Below are 20,830 nucleotides of genomic sequence, written 5' to 3' on the forward strand. Positions count from 1 at the left end.
CTACCGCCAATTAATCTCTGACAAAGGAGGCAAGACTACCCAATGTTGGAAAGACAGTCTCTGCAACAAATGGTGCTGGGAAAACTGGCCAGCCAAATGTAAAAAAGTGAAATTAAATCATTCCTTATCTCTATACACAAAAATAAGCTCAAAATGGATTAAAGACCTACACAGACACTATAAAACTCCTTGAGAAAAACATAGGCAGAACACTCTTTGACATAAATCACAGCAATATCTTTTTCAATCCATCTCCCAGAATAATGGAAATAAAAACAAAAATAAACAAATGGGACCTACTTAAGCTCAAAAGCTTTTGCACAGCAAAGGCAAAAATAAACAAAGCGAAAAGACATCCTACAGACTGGGAGAAAATATGTGCAAAAGATGTGACTGATAAGGAATTAGTCTCCAAAATTTACAAACAGCTTATGATGCTTAACAGTATCAAAACAAACAGCCCACTCAAAAATGGGCAGAAAACCTGAAGACACATTTCTCCAAAGAGGACATACAAATGGACAATAGGCACATGAAAAGCTGCTCGATATTGCTAGTTATTAGAGAAATGCAAATCAAATATTTGCATTTGATTTGTGCAAATTGGTGTGAGGTATTACCTCACACCAGTCAGAATGGCTATCAGCAAAAAATCCAAACAATAAATGCTGGAGAGGGTGCGGAGAGAAGGAAACCCTCCTACACTGTTGGTGGGAATGTAAATTACTACAGCCACAATGGAGAACAGTACGGAGGTTCCTTAAAACACTAAAAATAGAGCTGCCATATGACCATATGCAATCCCACTCCTGGGCATATATCCAGACAAAAGCACGATCCCAAAGGCTACACTCATCCCAATGTTCATTGCATCCTGTTTACAACAGACAAGACATGGAAGCAACCTAAATGTCCATCAACAGAGGAATGGATAAAGAAGATGTGGTACATATATACAATGGAATATTACTCAGCCATTAAAAAGAATGAAATAATGCCATTTGCAGCAACATGGATGGACCCAGACAGTGTCATACTGAGTGAAGTAAGTCAGAAAGAAAAGGAGAAATATCGTACAACATCCCTTATATTTGGAATCTAAAAAGCAATGATACAAATGAACTTATTTACAAAACAGAAAGAGACTCAAAGACTTAGAAAATGAACTTATGGTTGCCCGGGGAGAAGGGATAGCTGGGAGGTTTGGGAGGGTCATGTACACACTGCTATGTTCAAAATGGATAACCAACAAGGACCTATTTTATAGCACATGGAACTATACTCTATTATGTGCTGGCATGGATGGGAGGCGGGGTTCAGGAGAGAATGGATACAAGTATATGTATGTCTGAGCCCCTTTGCTGTTCACCTAAAACTACCACAACATTGTTAATCAGCTATATCCTAATACAAAATAAAAAGCTTTAAGTTTGAAAAAAAAATGTGATTTTTTAAAACATGCTTGATAATACAATATCATGTCTCCATGAATTCGGAACTCCCAAATTCTCAATATGTAAACCATGTGCACTATTTTGTGTACCTCCATCTTATCCTTAAATTTACACATCCTATTTTAACTCCATTAAGATTAAAGTGTTCAAGACATTCAATAAATTGCTAAGATACAACACTTGAGCAAGATAGCTGAAATAATGGAAATAATTTTTACCTGCATTTGAATGAAAGTAGGAGATGTTTTTAGCTTAGTCTTTATTTTAAAAATTTTGTGCATACACAAAGGTAGGAACTTGTCCTATAAAGGCAGATGTATTATTGGCCCCACAGCAAACAGTATAGATCTGATTACATTTAGAAGTGTCACTATTTCCTTCAACAAAGAACCAATTATCAGGAGGCATATTACTGACAAAACAACTGTTCCTCTATGAAGAAAGGAGCCTGGCCTTCAAGCACAACATCTCTTACTCTGTAACAAGACCATTTCTTGTTGAATTCATAACTGGCACTCTTTAAGAGGGCTTCCCTGGTGGCTCAGTGGTAAAGAACTGGCCTGCTGATGCAGGAGATGACACTTTGATCCCTGGCCAAGCAGATTCCCTGGAGAAGGAAATGGTTACCCACTCCAGTATTCTTGCCTGGGAAATTCCATGGACAGAAGGAGTTTTGTGGGCTACATTCAGTAAATGGGGTCGCAAAAGAGTAGGACATGCTTAGCAACTAAACAATAGCTCTTTAAGAGCTTTTCTAGTCTACATGCCTTACAACGTTAATTGTTAACCAAATTTAAAAAAAAACAAAAAACAAAAAAACCACCTTCTCTCTTAAAGCAAGGGTTTTAGAGATGAACTAATTCTCCACTGGGCATTTACTTCTTCCCCCTCACAGATGGGCTGCAAGTATGCCAAGAACACCTTCACATGACAGACACATCACTGGTTTTGTCCAACCATAAAATGAAACAGCCGCCTGTCCATTCATGTGATAGTAATTGTTTCTCTGCATCATTGAAATCTTATAACATCAAATACAGAGTATGTAATAAAATGGTATATTTAGCTTGGATCCCATCCTTCACACTGTTGCTAGTTCCTTTTTTTAAATATGTTACATAGCACTCCTGCTCAAGCCTTCAGTGGTTCCACACTACCTACCACTGCCCACCTTGCAGGATAAAATCTAAAATTCCCTAGTCTGGCATAAAAATGCTTCATGATCTGGCACCATCTACTATTTAATCATAACCACACAAGTTATGCTCCACAGTACTGCACTTTTAGTTCCTTGAAAACATTGTATTCTCTCATGCCTCTGTACATTTATAATGCTATTTTCACTGCATGAGATGCTCTCACCTAACCTTTTCCCCCACAAAGTTCTGCTTAAGGCATGTTTGTACAATCTTCCCTCAACTCCTAGGTAGTCAGTCACCTTTTCCTCTCTTTCCTACTGCATTGAATCTGTACTTCTACTATAAGGATCATATTGTATTGCACCTGTTCTGTTTCATTTAACATATTAAGTGCCTATAGGATGCCAGGCACCTATACTGGGAATATAACAATGAATAAAAAATATAGGTCTTTGCCCACATGGAACCACTGTACAATCTAGACAGTGGAAACAAACATCATAAACTCTTAACCAAGTATATAATATTTATTGCCATGGAAGAAAATAAAGGTAAGAGACTTAGGGAGTGCCACGCCCAGAGGGGAGAGAGAGGGAGGACAGCAATGCTATTTTATACGAGGAAGGCCTTTATACGGAGATATTTGAGGAGATATTTGAAGGAGGTCAGTGAGGGAATGAGTCACGCAGATATCTAGGGAAAGACACAAGCAGAAACAATAAAATATGCAAAGGCAGTGACAGAGGATAATTTGGCATATTGAAGGAACAGCAAGGCGGCCAGTATGGCTGTAAAACAATAAACAAGGTAGGAAGAGGGAGGAAACAGTAAGAGATGAGATAGGAGAGGGGAAGGAAGCAGGTTAAATAGGGTCTTGTGGCCAATGGAAAGTCTTAGGCTTTCCTGAATGAGATGGGAAGCTATTGAAGGATTATGGGCAGAAGAATGCCATGATCTAACTTTGTTCTAAAGAATCATGGCAGAAGGTAAAGGGTGGAAGCCGGAAGCTGGACAGGAGGAATTTTGATTACAGTTAACTTAGACCAGATAGGCAGTCTTGGCATGCAAAGAAGTGGCCAACTGGTCATATAATTTGAAGATAAAGCCAAGAGGATTACGGATATTTTGGATGTGGGTGTAAGAGGAAAGGGGGTCAAGGATCACTTCTTAAAGAGTTTCAGCCAGAGCAGCTGGATGAACAGAGATGCCACTTCCAGAGCAAAGAGCTTCTTGTTGGGAAAGAAAGTATGCTTAGTCTGAGATGCCTTTAAATATCCAAGTGCAGATGTGCCGCAGGCAAGGAAGTGCTGGCTAGAGATAGAACCTGAGAATCATTAGCAACTACATACTATTTCTCAAACCATAAGACTATCCAATTACAAGAACAGTAAATATGGAAAAAAGAGAAGAGATTTGACTGAGCCTCAGAGTTCTCCATCATTTCGCGCTAGTAGAGTTAAGAAGGAACCAGCAAATCAGACTGCTGTATGTCTCTTCACTGAATATAAACTGACCGAACCAATTCTTAGCACCATGCTTAGCTTATAATAGATAATGAAATATCTACTAATGTGTATGTTTATAACTTTAGCACGGGCAAAGAAGAGGTTCTAACATCACATCACAAATTATAAAATTGCAAATAAACTTCTTTTTATATGTTTGATATAAACTGATCCATGTCAGTTGCTCCAAAGGTTTAAAAAGAAAATGTCTCCTGTATAGTTACCAAAAGCACTAAATTTAAAAATCTCCATAGTGCGAAGAGACATCGTATTGAAAATAAACAAAACACTCCTGAGATGCACACATTCATTTACTGAGTGCCTACTAAGATAGTAAGGATACATGAGTGCGAAAAACACAAAAAACCATGTCCACACTGAGCTAATAAGATGGACAGATAATAAATAAATAAAATGGTATGTTAGTATTAAGAAGGAACAGGTACCACATGAAATGGCAGAGGGAAGGGTGCCAAGGAAGGCTCCACCCACAAGGTAACTTCTGCATAAATATCTGAAGAAAAAGGGAAGCCAAGTAAGTATTTTACAGAAAATAGCTTTTAGTCATTGGCAAAAAGTAAACAATTTAAACCAAGAAGATAAACACAACTGGAAATCAAAACTGATAACCTAGATTAACAGAAATAGAAAGATGGCCAACTCTATGTGTACAAGATCAGTGATTCTATGCAAAGGTCAAAGGGCATAAATCCAGATCCTACCATATAATTTTACCTAAATCTAGAATTCCAAATATCAAGGTACTGGGAGAGATTCCAGTGTATATGCTTCTGGGCATGAATGCAAGTATGCACATATGTGTTTATGTGGATGTTTTGCGGGGACTATGTGCATGCATTTATATCTGTAGGTTTGTATGTGTGTTTCTGTGTCCTAGAGGGAGACATTACTGGGATAAGTAAGAATAGAAGACAAATATTTCTCAAGCAGTTGCATGCTCCGAGACAATACTAAACATTTTCTAAAATATCCCATTTGGTTGGTACAACCACCTTTGACATAAGCATTACTGTTCTCTTTTATAAATTGAAAAAAAAAATCATAGTTACACTGGCAGTACAGTGAACTGACAAAAATCAAATTCCAAAGCCTCGTCTTTCCATTCCTATTCATGTCTTTCTGAGCGGAGAAGTGCCTAGAGGAACAGACAGCTATTCCTTTCTGAAACTATCCTAAGAGATCCTGTAGATCTCCAATCTATTTCAAAGGATACCTTAAGCACAGAAATAAGAGGTTCAGAATGTGAATAACTCCCAAGAGAAACTGCAAAGGGCCAGGGTCCTGGACAAGATGATCCTAAGAAAAAGATTATCTGCAGTGGGAGGAAAGCTGAATCATAATACTAGTTTCCATTTATCACATACTTACATTACACACACACATAGAGATGATGTTTTTTAGGGACTTCACATGTATGCCACTTAATCTTCGTAATAACTTCTTCCAAGTAATTTTTTTTAAATAGAGAAATTGGGGACGGAGGGATAACACTGCAGGGGTAAGGCATAACAGGAACAAGTTCAGGAGGTGGAAACAGCAGGAGCACCTTCAAGAAAGCAGTTAACAGTACAAACTGACTCAAGCAGAGAGAGATGAAGGGGAGAAGAAAGGATGCAGCTGTAAAAGAAAGGTGGCACTGCTCAGAACCTGTGATGTCAAGCCAAGGAGTTTTAATTTCATTCAGCAAGCAACAGCGTCACTAGAAGTTCCCGTGTGATCAAATCTATGCTTCAGGAAAATCACTGACAGTTACAGGGCCTAATCTAAGGTAACGAAGGGGCAATGGAGGAAAAGAAATATGGAAGAGATACTGCAGAGGGAAAATCCAGAACTTGGCCAGACTCGGGATATGATGTTCTAGTAACTGGAGTATCAACCTAAGCAGAGGATTAGAACTTTAGATGGGGGGAAGATATAAAAATATGCAAACATTATCATTTATGTACTCAACCAAAAAATGGAGTAAAGGAATCAAATGTACACTTAAAAACATAAGTTTCAGTATACACAAGCTTAGAATAAAATGCTATTATACCATCTAGTTATAGATACATAAGACAATGCTATATCATTTTTTTAATTTTTGGCCACATCATGCAGGATGTGAGCTCTTAGTTCCCCAACCAGGGATCAAACCTGTGCCTCCTGCAGTGGAAGCACACAGTCCTAATCACTGGACTGCAGGGATGTCTCAAGACAATCCTATGTAATGTTAACATATAAGGTCTTTCAATTTTCATATAAAGTTTAATTTTAACTTTTCCAGTAAGACAAAAGTTGAAAATAATTCTGAAAACATCTACAGTACTGCCATAGTACAGCAAGTTAGAACAAATTCATTTTGGAGTCGGGAGTTTCAGCGTGAGTTTTGTACTTAATTCTCTGCATGTCCTAGTCTCAACCTCCTGTGTAAAAAGAAGTCATTACAAGGCTTCAAGGGCTATTGTGGCCATCAGCTGAGTAAGTGAAGTCAAAGTCACTCAGTCGTGTCCAACTCTTTGTGACCCCATGGACTATACAGTCCATGGAACTCTCCAGGCCAGAATACTGGAATGGGAAGCCATTCCTTTCTCCAGGCGATCTTCCCAACCCAGGGATTGATCCCAGGCCTCCTGCATTGCAGGCGGATTCTTTACAGCAGAGCCACCAGGGAAGCCCAGCTGAGGTAAAGCATTACCATAATGCCTAGAACAAAATAAGCACTCAGTAAACAGTAACTAGCAGTGCCCTTCCTTGGTTACAGATTCCTAAGAAACAGCATCTGTACACAATTCCCTTCACTCAAGCTATTAGGTCTGACCAAAGATAACCTGTAATAACTGGACACACAAGAGGAGCTCATTTTTTTAATGAAACTTTTATTACAGAAATAATACATTTCTATTGGAAGAAACAGATGCAAAAACACCTGGCCTTTCTGTATCCCAGGCTCCAAATCTCTAAAATGAGATGCCTGAACTCTTTCAGATGGAGGGGGAGGGCAAAATTGGGGGTCAGCCAGCCAGAGATTTGTTTGGCTTGCACAGTGTTAGGAAAAATGTAGCCAACATCTAGAATTGGAAGAGTTAATAATAAATAAATTCACATTTCTGGTTTCTCTTTAACAATCAGTCCTGGCAATGAGGTTCTGAATGGAAACTGTAGACAGATACTCTTTTGAAATCCTAACAATCCCCACCTGGCTTTCCTTCACTATGCCTGGTGGTCTCTGTAGACTGGAGTTTGCAACTCCTTAACTAGTTAATCTTCTAAGTTCCCCTAACTTTAAGATCCTGAAAAGTTGTAAAAAGAGCACATGGCAACACTGATTTCAAATGTTTTTAGATATTGCTACCCTTGGCCAGTTGAATCTGATAAATACTACAAGAACTAGATACACATTTATATTAAATAAACTGTTCATCAAGAACTATGAACATAAACTTTCCCAATTCTCACTTCTACTCACGTTACAGCCAGCACTTAACTCAGCACAACGTGCTAGGTAGTACGCCAAGTCATCCAATCTTTTCATAACCACTCTGTAAGATCAGAATAACTACTACCTCCAATTTATACAAAAGGAAGCTGAAGCTCAGAGAGGTTAGGTGATTACTAGAAAAGTACCAGAAAATTCATGCTTTCAACATGCTCCATTTTCATTTATCATTCAACCAATTTCTATATACCTAATCTAACAAATATGTTCTACAGAATAAAGAAATCTGACACAAGAGCTCTCTCATTTATTTCTCTTTACAGCTTTCAAAGAAGAACAGAAGAAAAAAACCGCCAAAAACACCTTTTGAATGGTTTCACAGTCACCCTCTTCAGAGTATGGCAGACTGCCCCAGGTGAACAGTAGCCAACAAGGAGGTGGGGCGCCCAAGAACTGTTGCTGTTGTTTAGTTGCTAAGCCATGTCCAACTCTTGTGACCCCATGGACTGTAGCCCACCAGGCCCCTCTGTCCATAGGATTCTCCAGGCAAGAACACTGGAGTGGATTGCCATTTCCTTCTCCAGGGGATATTCCCGACCTTGGGATCGAACCCAATTCTCCTGCATTGGCAGGTGGATTTTTTACGACTAAGACACCTTGGAAGCTCACCTAAGAACTACTGAAGAGATAAATGTTACATGGCTATTACTTCCCTCATCTGTAGTTGTCACTTTAAAAGCACCACTGAAAAGATAGACATTTATACTTGTGATATTATTCAGGCAGAGAAGGAGTCACAAATAGGCATATGGAGACTGCTGGAATATCTAGTAAGTAGGGTTTTCCAGTGTATAAAATTAACATGATTAGAGAACTGGATTGTCAAGCAGCTTTTCTCACTCCCAGTAAATGAAAAATTACCTTAAAAAAAAAAAGTCATCTGAGATTCTATAATGCCATTCGACTGGCAACCTTAAAAAATCAACACATTACATAATTATTATCAGAAATCTGATTCTACCTAAGAATAGCCATTATGATATTAACGTAGGACCTGGAGGTTAAATAAATAGAGAATAATAAAGTGTCACTAACACTGCACTCCTGCTCCATCATGGAAATAAGGTACTGTGCAATTACTAGGAAAACACAAACAAGGTAATAGCACTGAGCAAGCACTTGAGTGGGCAAAGGACTCCCAGAATCCAGCACAGTTCAGGTGGTGAGCCAAGAACTGCTTGGTGGTTTTAATACCTGAACAATTCTTGACAAGGCAGAAAGCCAAGGTTAAAGCGTGAATTCCATGGCAACTCCTCAAAATGTCCTAGTAGTTAAGATGCAGCTCTTCAGTGTGATAATCTACAGAATGTAATTAGAGTCCGATTGTTTTACGCAAGTCATGTGCATAATAATTATCATACAGTTATCTATATCGCTATCATATTAATCACCTCTGACTGCAGCTCAGTTCAGAACCAACTACTGTACATGAAAAGACAAGTTTCGCAAGGTACTGCCAGGAAACGTCCATGGGTCATAGAGCGACGTCACCAAGTTGCAGGCAGGATCTTCCTGTGGTTTGCCTTACCCACTTCTGGTTTCAGTTGTGAACGTGTGCTGATCCCGAAGCTTCTTACAGCCCCCTTCTCGAGGAGCAGCCCAAACTCTGAAGCACATATGGTAGAAAGCTCTCCTAGGATAGACCAGTGGTCCCTATGGTGACATGAATCTTGAGAGGCTTTTGAGCTGACCAGGAGAGCCTCCTATGGCAAGTAAATTAAAGGCCATAGCCAGGTGGTGGCAGAACTAAGGGCTACTTGGACAAGTCATACATGGGATAAGGCTACTATTTCTAGTAACAGCATCCAGGAAGGTAAAATGGGATTCAGTCATGACCTAGTGTTTTTTTTAAAAAAGAAAAAGATATAAAGAGGCTGCACCACTCAGGTCAATGTATGTGAGTGTTGTGTTCTAAGAGAACAATTAACATGCAGAAATTCACATGAGCATAGTCAAGCCGATGGACGAGTAACATTTTTTTGTGATCCTCAAAACAGAACTAAATATAAATTTTTATAGCATTTCAACATTTTAATTTTACTGACTATCCATTACTTTAGACAGAAACCAATCTAGGGATAATTATCAACTTCTTGACAAAAGAAATGTACTCATCAGCTCTTCCCAATATGCCATGACAGGCAACTTGACAGAGAAAAAGACATGGCTTTTGATGTCTTAAAGACCTTCTGAATACCTGGCTCTGCCCCATCGAACCCTGAGCAAATAACCTTTCTGTGTGCTCCTTTGCTAAAACTGGAATTAATCACAAATTTCTTCATGAAATTGAATTAATGAAACAATTTACAAAATATCCTGGAAAGTGCCTGGAAAAGAGTAAATAATAAATATTAGTCCACTTCCCCCATCCACTAGGAAAATTTTTTTATAAAATAAAACTGTCCAAATTCAAAATGAAAAGGTTCTGTACCACTCACACACATGTTAAAGTATTTTAAGAGACTGGAATTGTTCTTTTTACTACATTCCTCTGAAACACTGAATTTTTTTAAAGTCAACTTTCTGAATGCAAACAACTGTTGAAAATAGGCAGAGCAAATAGGAATTCACTATATTATTCTTATAGTTTTGTGGGTGTGAAGTTATATCAGTTACCCAAAAACTTCAGAGAAAAATTGTCTTTATGTGCACTCAAAATATTATCCAACCTAACCTTTGGTTACTGTTTTTGCAGACAGAATACTCTACAACAGTTAAAGAAATAGAGGCTCTTACAGCATAAGATTAATACTAAATCAAATTCATTTATACAAAGTCATTTTTTGATAACATAGCTCATACATACATATACTTCCTAGAAAAGCAAATCATTATAAGGCCAATTCCCTTTGTCCACCACTGACAACCAATGGTGTTCATCTTTTCAAACATCTTTCTGTCCTTTTTTCTATATACATATAAAGAAGATAAGATACATATAACTATACATATCACCCTAACGACAGGCTTCCTTTTTCCACAATAATACTTATTGAAGTTCTTTCCTTTCACATTATAGATACATCTCATTCTTTTTAGCTGTTATAAAATATGTATATGAATATACTATTTAGTCATTTTCCTACTGTTGGACACTTAAATTGCCTCTTGTTTTGTTTTACCAACAAGGTAACAATAAACATCTTTGTATATACCTCTTCTGCAAATGAGTAAGTGTTTCTGTAGGGCAGATATGTAGAAGTAGAAATATATAGGGTGTGCTGTGCTGTGCTGTACTTAGTTGCTCAGTCATGTCTCTGTGAACCTAGACTGTGGCCCTCCATGCTTCTCTGTCCATGGGGATTCTCCAGGCAATAATACCGGAGTGGGTTGCGTGCCCTCCTCCAGAGGGTGGGAGGAGGACCGAACCCAGGTCTCCTGCATTGCAGGTGGATTCTTTACCATCTAAGCCACCAGGGAAGCCCAAGAATACTGGAATGGGTAGCCTATAATACCTTCTCCAGTGGATCTTCCTGACCCAGGAATCAAACCAGGGTCTCCTGCATTGCAGGCAGATTCTTTACCAGCTGACCTACCAGGGAAGCCCAATACACATTTAAATTTTTAACAGATATTGGAAAAATGCTCTCCAGCATTGCTTTCCAATTTAAACTCAAGCAACAGTGAAGAAAGTACCTGTTTTCCTAAACTTTCACCAAGTACTGAAATTAATGAGCTTTTGTTTTTTCACAAACTGATGACTTTTTAAAATTTTATTTCCCTGATTAATTTTTGTTAAACCTTTCCAGTATTTTCTTATGTTTATGGCCTTTTGTATCTTTTCTGTGGAATGCCTATTTATATCCTTTATTTTTCTAATGGCCTTTTCCTTTTAAAAATTTGGATGAACTTTTTATATATTCTGGATATGAACAAATAGGGAGCATAGACGGTAGGTTAAGAGTAACAGAGCCAGTCTGCCCAGGGCTCACTAGCTGACAGATGTTGGCAAGTTCCTTAGTTTAGCTATTCCATGCCTCAGTTTCCTCATCTGTAAAAATGGGGATAATAACTGTACTTACAGTCACCATGAGGGTTAAGTTAGCTGAAATACTTAAAGTGCTTTAAAACAGCGCTTGGCACACAGATTAAGTGTTATATAAGAGCTTTCTTTTTGTCTGTACAATTTGTTGCAAATATCTTCTCCCAATCTATTGTTTATGTTTTAGTTCCTGTTTACAGTAAGTCTTCACTTACTTTTCCTCAAACAGTTCTTTTTCCATCTCTATTCTAATATCAGAAATTATTTAAGTAGATGAAACCAACAAGACCCCCCTCATTGTATTTCACAACCAACTTCTCCTCAAGAATACAAGCAAATATCAGCCAAGACATCTAAATTTTAAAAATCTTTCCACTAAAAAAATCTAACTTCCTTACTAGCATAATCCCCACAAATTAGTAAGAAGACTGATAATTCAGCAGGAAAAAAGGCAAACCAAATCAACACCAAAAATGGAAATAAAAATGACTCTTAAAAATATGAAGAGATTCTCAACTTTGTTTTAGAAGCGCAAATTAAAACTAAAAATTAGCGTTCCTTTTCATCTTACAGACAAGCAAAGATCAAGAAGTTTTAAAATGCACACTATCCGGGTATAAAGAAATAGGCATTCATACATTGCTGATGGGAGCATAAATTGTTAGTTTCTATGAGAAGCAATTTGGCACTGTCTTTCCAAAATAAAAATGCACATACCACTCAATTCATCAACTTAATATCTAGGAATTTATCCTATAGACACATGCAATCATATTAAAAATAACATACCTATTTATTTATATATTAATAAACTTACATATTTTAAAAAATATTTAAAATAACATACTTATTTAATTATTTATTCAGTAAAGTTTGTAATAGCAAAGATCAGAAAAAATCTAAATGTCCATCAATAGGGGACTGGCTATATAAACTGTGGTGTATTGAGATGATGAACTTTTATGTAGCTGTTAAAAAAATGAGGTAGTTTCCCTCACCTCCCCTCCTTCTCCCGTGTGTGTGTGTGAGATATATATGTATATCTCACATAAATGTGGGGCTTCCCAGGTGACTCAGTGGTAAAGAACTTGCTCGCTAATGTAGAAGACATACGAGACGCCGGTTCCATTCCTGGGTCAGGAAGATCCGCTAGAGCAGAAATTCTTATGGGGAGGGAGGAGGGAGGAGGGTTCAGGATGGGGAACACATGTATACCTGTGGCAGATTCATTTTGATATATGGCAAAACCAATACAATATTGTAAAGTTAAATAAAATAAAATAAAAAGAAATTCTTATAATATTCTTGTCTGGGAAATCTCAAGTTCAGAGGAGCATGGCGGGCTATAGCCCATGGGTCACAAAGAGTGGGACAGGACTGAGCACACATGCAAAGCAAATCATCTATATGTATACATATATATATACACACACATATATACACACACACATTTATTTGTGAAAAATCTTCAGATTACCATTAAGTATAAAAAAGCAAGATGCAAACCATGTGTGTATTTTGTTGTGATGTGTATATTGGTGAGAGAGAGATACTAATACTCATACATTTAAGTATAAGTGCCTAAATAAACTCTGTATGGATAAACAAGAAACTGGTAATGCTTGATTCTCGGAAGGGAATGGCTAGAGGATAAAATAAGTGAGAAGAGTTAACTTTTTAATGTATACCATTACTTACCTTTTGAATAGGGTACCAAGTATTTGTACTATCTAATCAAATAAAAGGAAAACATTTAAAAACAAACAATCAAATGAAAACCTCCCTGTGATCACACTGACATTTCTACTGGTAACTTTTAAACAGTCACACACAGCAGGTTGCTATCATTCAAGTAGTGGGTGGCTAGTCTGTTCAATGGGTAGAAGCAGAGGCCCACCATTCTAGCTGCCCACCCCTGCAGAATGTTTTAAACCTACAGATGTCCAAGTACCCCTCAGAGATTCTGAGTTAGTAGGTCTGGGGTAAAGCCTGAGCATCAGAATTTTTTTAAGTTCACAGGTGACACTGATGGACAGTCACGTCTGAAAACAACTGAGTTAAGAGCATGACACAAACAGGTAAACATCCAGGCTCACCCTCTACTTAAATTACAAACAGTTTCACTGCTAACCCTAATCACTTCACACAGTTCTTAAAAAGGAACAGATGAGAGTGTGTAGATGGTACAGTGAAAATCTATTACTACTTCTGGATATTATCAGTAGATAGTCAGTGTCATCTTCATATACTAAACACAGTACCTTTGCAACATTCATACTAATGAGTTCATCCTATGTAGCATTTTAGCAAAAACTGATAGCAGTGGACTAATACCCAGTGGGCCGTTAATGGGGTTTTTGAGTGTCAACCTCTTCATCTGTAAAGTGAGAGGACTGAACAAGATATGTTCTCTACTTCCCCCACCTAACCTTCTATAATTCTCTAAGAATACAGGTGTCTAAAAGAAACTACCGCTTTAGGATAAACTAGTAAGAACCTTTTTTCATCTCATTTACCGGTTAGGCCCATTTCATAGTCTAGTAGGCTAGGGTCCTCAAAGAAACTCAGATATGCATTGAGTACTGCTGAATAAAGTAACAGTCACAGAAAAAAAACAAAAAAAAACAACAAAAAAACAAAAAAATACTGTTAGGATTCAAACAATCTTATCTAGTAAATCTTATATAAGTTTTTAAAAATACTAAATATCATACACAGTAAGTATACTAAATACATTTAAGCACTAAAATAAAAGCGCCTGATGTGCTATCTTAAACTAATTGGTTCAAGTTAAAACGCAACAATCAAAGACTCAGTGCTGGAAGGGACGGGAAAGACCACATCCAGACCTCTCATTTTACAAGTAAGAAAACAGAAACTCAGCAAAGTTAAAGAATTTGTCCAAACTGATTCTGTCATTAATGATATTCTTAGAACCAAGTTCACAGTAACAAATTTATCAAGTACTGTACACTCATGTTTGCATGAGTTGTACTAGTATAACCTCATAAAGTGTAATTATTTTAGCTAGGGATTTTTGGTGACAATGACATACAAAACTAAAGATTATCATAGAAATTTCTTTATATACATAAAAGTTTCTGAATTTGCATTAACTGATTACAACAAAACTGTTAGCAGCTCTCAAAAGCACACAGAATTTCATTAGTATAGCAGGTAAAACATAATCTGCTATTATAGTCAAATAATTTCATAAAGCACATTAGCAAGAAATAGGATTAGCATCTACGATTAAAGGATAAAGCAATAGTTTTATTTTAGCTACATTAGTTCCACAGTCTCTTAAGGGTCTATTCAAAGAGTCCTAAGTTAAAAAAGAAAAATTCTATGAACTCATTGAGGTTTACCTCCTGTCTTCCTCAGAGCAAATGATTAGCAGACTGCTCTGTGAACTTTTACAAAGAACCCTTTTCTCTCATTTCTATCCATCTGAAAGATGGATTCTTCCTTCATCGTAAATAACTCATCATCTCATTTTAAATTTCTGACAATAATGAGTTCTTGGCATGAACAAACCCTTTTAACCTCTCTCTTTCTACTAACTTATTAAATAACTCATCTCATTTCAAATATCTGATAATAATAAATTCTCAGCATGAATAAACTTTTTTAATCTCTCCTCAATTCTATTGCATGGTCAATAAATTGTCTTAGTTTTGTATTTTATTACCAAAAAAATTAAACCTGCCATGACAAATAAAAACATCTCATGTGTAAGGTGGGATTATGAGATTTTTCTGTTACAGGGTCAGGACCAATTAGTAACAATATTCATGGAATACAGTCAGATAACAATATTCAATCCCCTAATAACAAGCAATCTGAGCATTTAGAAACATTTAATACTTTTCCTAATGAGGTAACTTTGGCAACAGTTCAAACCTAAGGTCACCTGGCACTGTGATTTTGAAAGGGATGAACTTCCTGCCATAGGCCCATGTAGTTTTCTTTTAAGAATACACTAGTTTGCTTAGCTGTAAAATTTACAGAACACTTTCATGTCTAGCATGTATCTAAAATCTCCCTCAGGATAATATAGAGAAGTAAGGCATTTTCTAAAGGCTGATTTTGTTCTAGGCACCGTGCTGACACCTGGATAGTTTAAAAAAAAAAAAAAAAAGAGAACATGAACAAGAATGAATTCTACCTTGGAAGAATTCACAGTCCAATGGAGGAAATAAATGATTTCTATAAAATGTGCCTTAATAAGGAAATCAACAACAAACTGTGATCCCCCAACAGTACAAAGGCCTAACACAATCTCTCCAGGAATGAAGGTAGCAATGCTCCCCCAAAAGACTCTGGTTAGGAGATCACATGGAGAAAGCTTCTGAAGGATGAGCAGGGGTTCCCTGACATAAATATGGGGTGGAGGAAAGGAGAAGGCACTCCCGAGCAGAGGGAACAACAGGTAAAAATGCCTAGTGATGAGGCCATTTATTTCCATTTTAAAGATGACAAAGGTAAGTGAGCTGCTTAAAGTCACATGAATAATAACTAACAATGTATGAAACAGAATTCAGGACTCTTGATTTTAATCAGCTTTGTACATCAGGAAATGCCAGCACATATTGTACAAGAACATAAACATTTGTTTTTATTTATTACTTTACTCCTTCCTAAGAGATGGTCCGAGTCTGATTCACCTCCTTGGGAGGAGAAAGAGAAATGATCAGAGAAGGGGTTTTATATAATCCTCAAATCAATCCTGTGAGATAGACGTGTTTTTATTACCCCCACTTTACACACAAGAATACAGAGAGACACAGAGGTTAACAAAAGTCAGAAATTAAGTGAAGAATCAAACCTAGGCAACTCCCCTGACCAAGCATCTAAACTCAAGCACTTAACCATCCTATTCTGTCAAACAGTCCTAGGTCATTCTTCATCTGAAGATACCGGGGGGAACATGTAAGTTCTGGGACATATCATGGTCCCACAGATCTCAAACTGTACCACACATCTCAATATTCACACAAATTCTCATTGGCTCCCTTATCAATCTGGTCTCCCTTGAGCAGGTAAATCCATGCATAAGGTGGTGTGGGCTCTTTGAGCAACATTTTTACAACATGATTTAACTGGATGAGAGCAAACTTCACAAAAAGCACTAACCAAAAAGGAGGACATCACACAATAAGAGCATGAAGCCTGAGAGTATAAAGGAGAAAGCCCTAATCCCTATCTTTCACTTATGTATGCTGTTTTTAGAGGGCTGGGGCCAAAGTGCTTCTAGAAGTCTAACATACCAGTCACTCACTGCACAGAGTTCAGATGAAAGGATGGAGTCTGGAGCAGCCTTAACTTTCCTGTATCAAAGGTTCATACGACAACTCTAGGACATCCAACAACCAAACCTGCCCCGTGATTATTAATATTTGGAGCTTCCATGGTTTCCTACTGCACTAATATGACCTCAGGGAACTGGGGATCAGCATATAAGCTCAAACACTATAGCAACCCTGGATTTGCAAATGTAAGTTGACTGTTGGAGAGTGACCACAAAATGTCATTTCACCTTGAGGAGTATGTGGGAAATGCATGTGAAAATTATATGGGATGTGGGAAAATTAATAAATACTGGAATGAAATGTCTAAAGATCCATGGAATTTTCCAGGCAAGAATAATGGAGTAGGTTACCATGCCCTCCTCCAGGGGATCTTCCTGACCCAGAGATGGAACCAGCATCTCCTGAATTGCAGGAGCAATTCATGGGAATTGCTGAGCCACTGGGGAAGCCCCATAAATGTATACATACATATGTATATGTGTGTGTGTGTGTATGTGTGTGTATATACATTCCTCCTCACTTTATGCTGGCACAATTTGGAGTTGAAGGGTCCAAGTCCAGGAAAAAGGACATTTCCTTTCAGGCTCACTTTCAGACCTATGAATCTCTAATTCCCCAGGTCAGAGACTCTCAATCAGCACTTTGCAATCTGCCACCACATCTCCAGGCCAGTGGCTCCAAGGTCTCCTAGCATTGTGAAGAGGCCAGCTGACAAGCTCACCCCCACCCCCAAGCTGCTTAATATCTGCATTGTCAGAACCACTATCATCCCATTTCTGTGACTTTAGCACCTGCTAATAATGACTCTTCCAGCCCCCCAGCCCCCAACCTGCAAAACCCACATGTCAGTTTCAGGGAAACAGAAAACTGCATCTCTTCACAGGTTCTGAAGGTCAACCGACCAGCTAAAAGGAGGGCAAAGAAAACAGAGAGGGAAATAGAGAGAACCTTCATAAATAAGTATCCTAATACCTTTTTTATATGCAACAGACATTCCATGACCTGAGCTATAGGCTGAGCAATTCAAAAAGCAAGAAACTGACTTGAAATAACAGATGTAATACTTTAACTATGGCTAAAGAGGTAATAGCATTCTGGGCAATAAGATGTTCAATCTCCAAGTCTGGGGAGTGGAGCTGCTCTCTCCCATAGAAACAAAGTTGTGTTTTTTTATTTGTAGGCTAGAGTTTCACTCACAGTGTTATCATTTACTGAGCTACCTTTGCCATGGAGGAGGTGAGAATGTGGTGCCCGGCAGCTAACTCCTGGAAAATGGCCCAACTCTCAACTCCAAGACATGCAGCTATATAAATCAGCAAGGCTCCAATAGATGCTGCCTAACATCGAGTGCCACTAAAATATAAAGCAGTGAAAATCTGAAAAACTAGATCAAGAGAGGTGCTCTACCCATTCATTTATGCTGCTGCTGCTAAGTCGCTTCCGTCGTGTCCGACTCTGTGCGACCCCATAGACAGCACCCCACCAGGCTCCTCCGTCCCTGGGATTCTCCAGGCAAGAACACTGGAGTGGGTTGCCATTTCCTTCTACAATGCAGGAAAATGAAAAGTCAAAGTGAAGTCGCTCAGTCGTGTCTGACTCTTAGCGACCCCATGGACTGCAGCCTACCAGGCTCCTCTGTCCATGGGATTTTCCAGGCAGGAGTACTGGAGTGGGTCGTCATTGCCTTCTCCGACCCATTCATTTATAGTTTTCCCAAATATTAGATTTATTAAGTATTAAGCATAATACTTAATTTGAATACTGAAAACATTTTATATCCTAGAAGGTTATGTTGGTAACTCAGATACTGACAAGATCTTCTTTGCTGTCATTTCTTTCAGGTTTTGAGAACTGTACTCTCTTAAGAACCCCAGGATTACTTGTGGAAATAAAAAGGTGAGAGAATTTAAGATGTCTGCTTCTGAGGTTTAATAAAATCCTAAATTCTTGAAAGGGGGAGCAACTTAAAAAAATAAAGTGGGGGAATTTAAGCTCAATTAATAGTATCACTATTAGGAAAGAGGAAAATTTTACACCCTGTGCAAGAAAGAGCATTGTTAACCATATTAAAGCAATTTGATTTTCTTCAAGGCAAAAAATACTCATGACTAAGGGCTATTTAAATGAAATATGAAGCATGTTTCCAATCTGAGGATACAGAATCAAGGAAGCAAAGCTAATTATCGACCAAAGCAAAAATATGCTGTATTTGATATAAATTACAAATAGCCACCCCCCCTCCCAAAAAAGCGTTTCTTCTGAATAAACTACTATGAAAAAAAAAACTGGCAATCGAAAGCCAAAGGGTCATTTAAAAAAATAAAGTCCAAATGACTGAACTCAAATAGTCTGTCTATTACTCGGGGCCTCTAAGTAAAAATGTGAAGGCAAGTAGGTTGGCTTACTCACAAACAATTAAATGCATGAGAAAGAAAGGAATTAAGTGGGTTAAGTGAGGGCTGGATGACTGTGTTTTGAGACCTGTTCACAGGAAGCCACTACATCCTGCCTCAAGAACCTGTCAGTCACGCTGTCTCTCGATTCAAGTCCCCGCCGCAGCGAGGTGGGGCGAGTACAGGTGTCCGGCCCCTGCCCCTCCCGGCGCTCTCACTCTCGAGCACCCGTGCGGCCGCTGGAGTCCCGGGGCGTATCTCTTCCTCCAGCTCTGGGCGCCTTCTCCAACCTCGAGAACCCAGAAAAACAGGCAGCCCCCTCCCCTCGGGCCAGCCCCACTTCCACGCCCTCCTCCTCCGGCCGCGCCCCCCGGTAATTACCGCCCGGCTCCCACCACGGTGCCGCTCCCGACGCCCTCAGCCGCCTGGAGGCCTGCGTCGGAGGACAGCCGGAAGCTCCTCACGCCCCCGGCCCGCGCCCCCGGCCGCACCCCGGGCCGGGGCGTCCCCTCGTCCAGGCCGCGCCCCAAAGCCAAGCCCCTCGCGCGGGCGCTGCCCCCAGCACTGCCCCCCCATCCCCGTCCCCGGCAAATTCCCCGGACAGGGGCAGCCTCAGCCCACGCCGCCCCGTCTGAGAGACGCCTCCCCCAACACACCCCCACTTCCAGCCTCTCGTGCCGGCCCTCCTCCCGGCCCCCGGCCAGGCCCCTCTCGGCCCCGCGGTCCCGGCGCCGCCACCCCCGCGCGCCCGCCGCCCCCCTCAGCCCCGCGGCCGCCGTCGCAGCCGGGTGGGTTCCCTCACCCCGGCCCCCGCTTACAGATCTTGCCCCGCAGGCTCTGCAGCACTCGGACCTCACGACTGTCCTCGCCTCCGGCCTCTGGCTCTGCCGTCGCAGTCGGAGCCGGCGCCTCGGAAAAACCCGCAGGAGCATCAGGCGCCGCCGCCGCCATGGTGCCGCCCGGCCTGTGCCGCAGCTCCGCCGCCTGCGTAGCCCGGCTAGGCGGAGCCCAGCCCGCGGCCTCCGCGAGGGCGAGCCGCGCGCTTTGCTCCGCCCCGGGACCTCGGCCTGGCTAGCCCCGCCCCGCCCCGCCCCCGCCCCACCCGCGGCCCCACAGTCACCGCCCCCCCTCCACCGAACCCGGACAGCCCGGCGCGAACCCACCTCGTGCGTTTCCTCGGCTTAGCCTTGTAAAAGCCAACACTCTAGCCAAGTGTGGCTCAAAGTCGTGGCTGTGAGCAGCCTTAAAACCCCACTGAGAAAACCCCAGCCCTCCCGAGATTCCCCAAACCCTTCTGGGAATTGGTTTCCGCACCACCCCCCCTCCCCGCCCCATCAGCGGATTTATACATCTAACGCTCAAGGGAAATCCCTGCGGAAAGAACATAGAATGGAATTTGACAGTTGCCAGTGGACCTCAAAGCTACCTTTTTCAAAAGGAGCCGAGGTGCCTTAGAGACTCCCCCACTTCCCCAGTGATAGCCACATGCCCTCACCCTCAAGCTGGACCACACAGAGAGAAATTCTTACTTTCAAGTAAGAACACT

General features: G+C 40.1%; 1 protein-coding gene across 5 annotated transcripts in view; it reads right to left on the reverse strand.

Moving 5' to 3' along the window:
- The window catches only part of RASA2 (RAS p21 protein activator 2), a 126,287-nt gene extending 105,951 nt beyond the window's left edge, over positions 1–20,336 (reverse strand). For 2 of the 5 annotated variants that reach the window (XM_025290769.3, XM_025290766.3), the window contains exon 1: positions 20,103–20,333. In XM_025290769.3, the coding sequence (XP_025146554.1) occupies positions 20,103–20,235 (133 nt within the window). In that variant the 5' untranslated portion in view covers positions 20,236–20,333. Of the gene's footprint in view, positions 1–20,086 lie in introns of all 5 variants that reach the window. The other 3 variants (XM_044946472.1, XM_044946470.1, XM_044946468.2) reach the window with 2 other exon arrangements.
- Positions 20,337–20,830: the final 494 nt, after the last annotated feature.

The sequence above is a fragment of the Bubalus bubalis genome, chromosome 1 (genome assembly GCF_019923935.1).
Source record: "Bubalus bubalis isolate 160015118507 breed Murrah chromosome 1, NDDB_SH_1, whole genome shotgun sequence".
Classification (NCBI taxonomy): domain Eukaryota; kingdom Metazoa; phylum Chordata; class Mammalia; order Artiodactyla; family Bovidae; genus Bubalus; species Bubalus bubalis.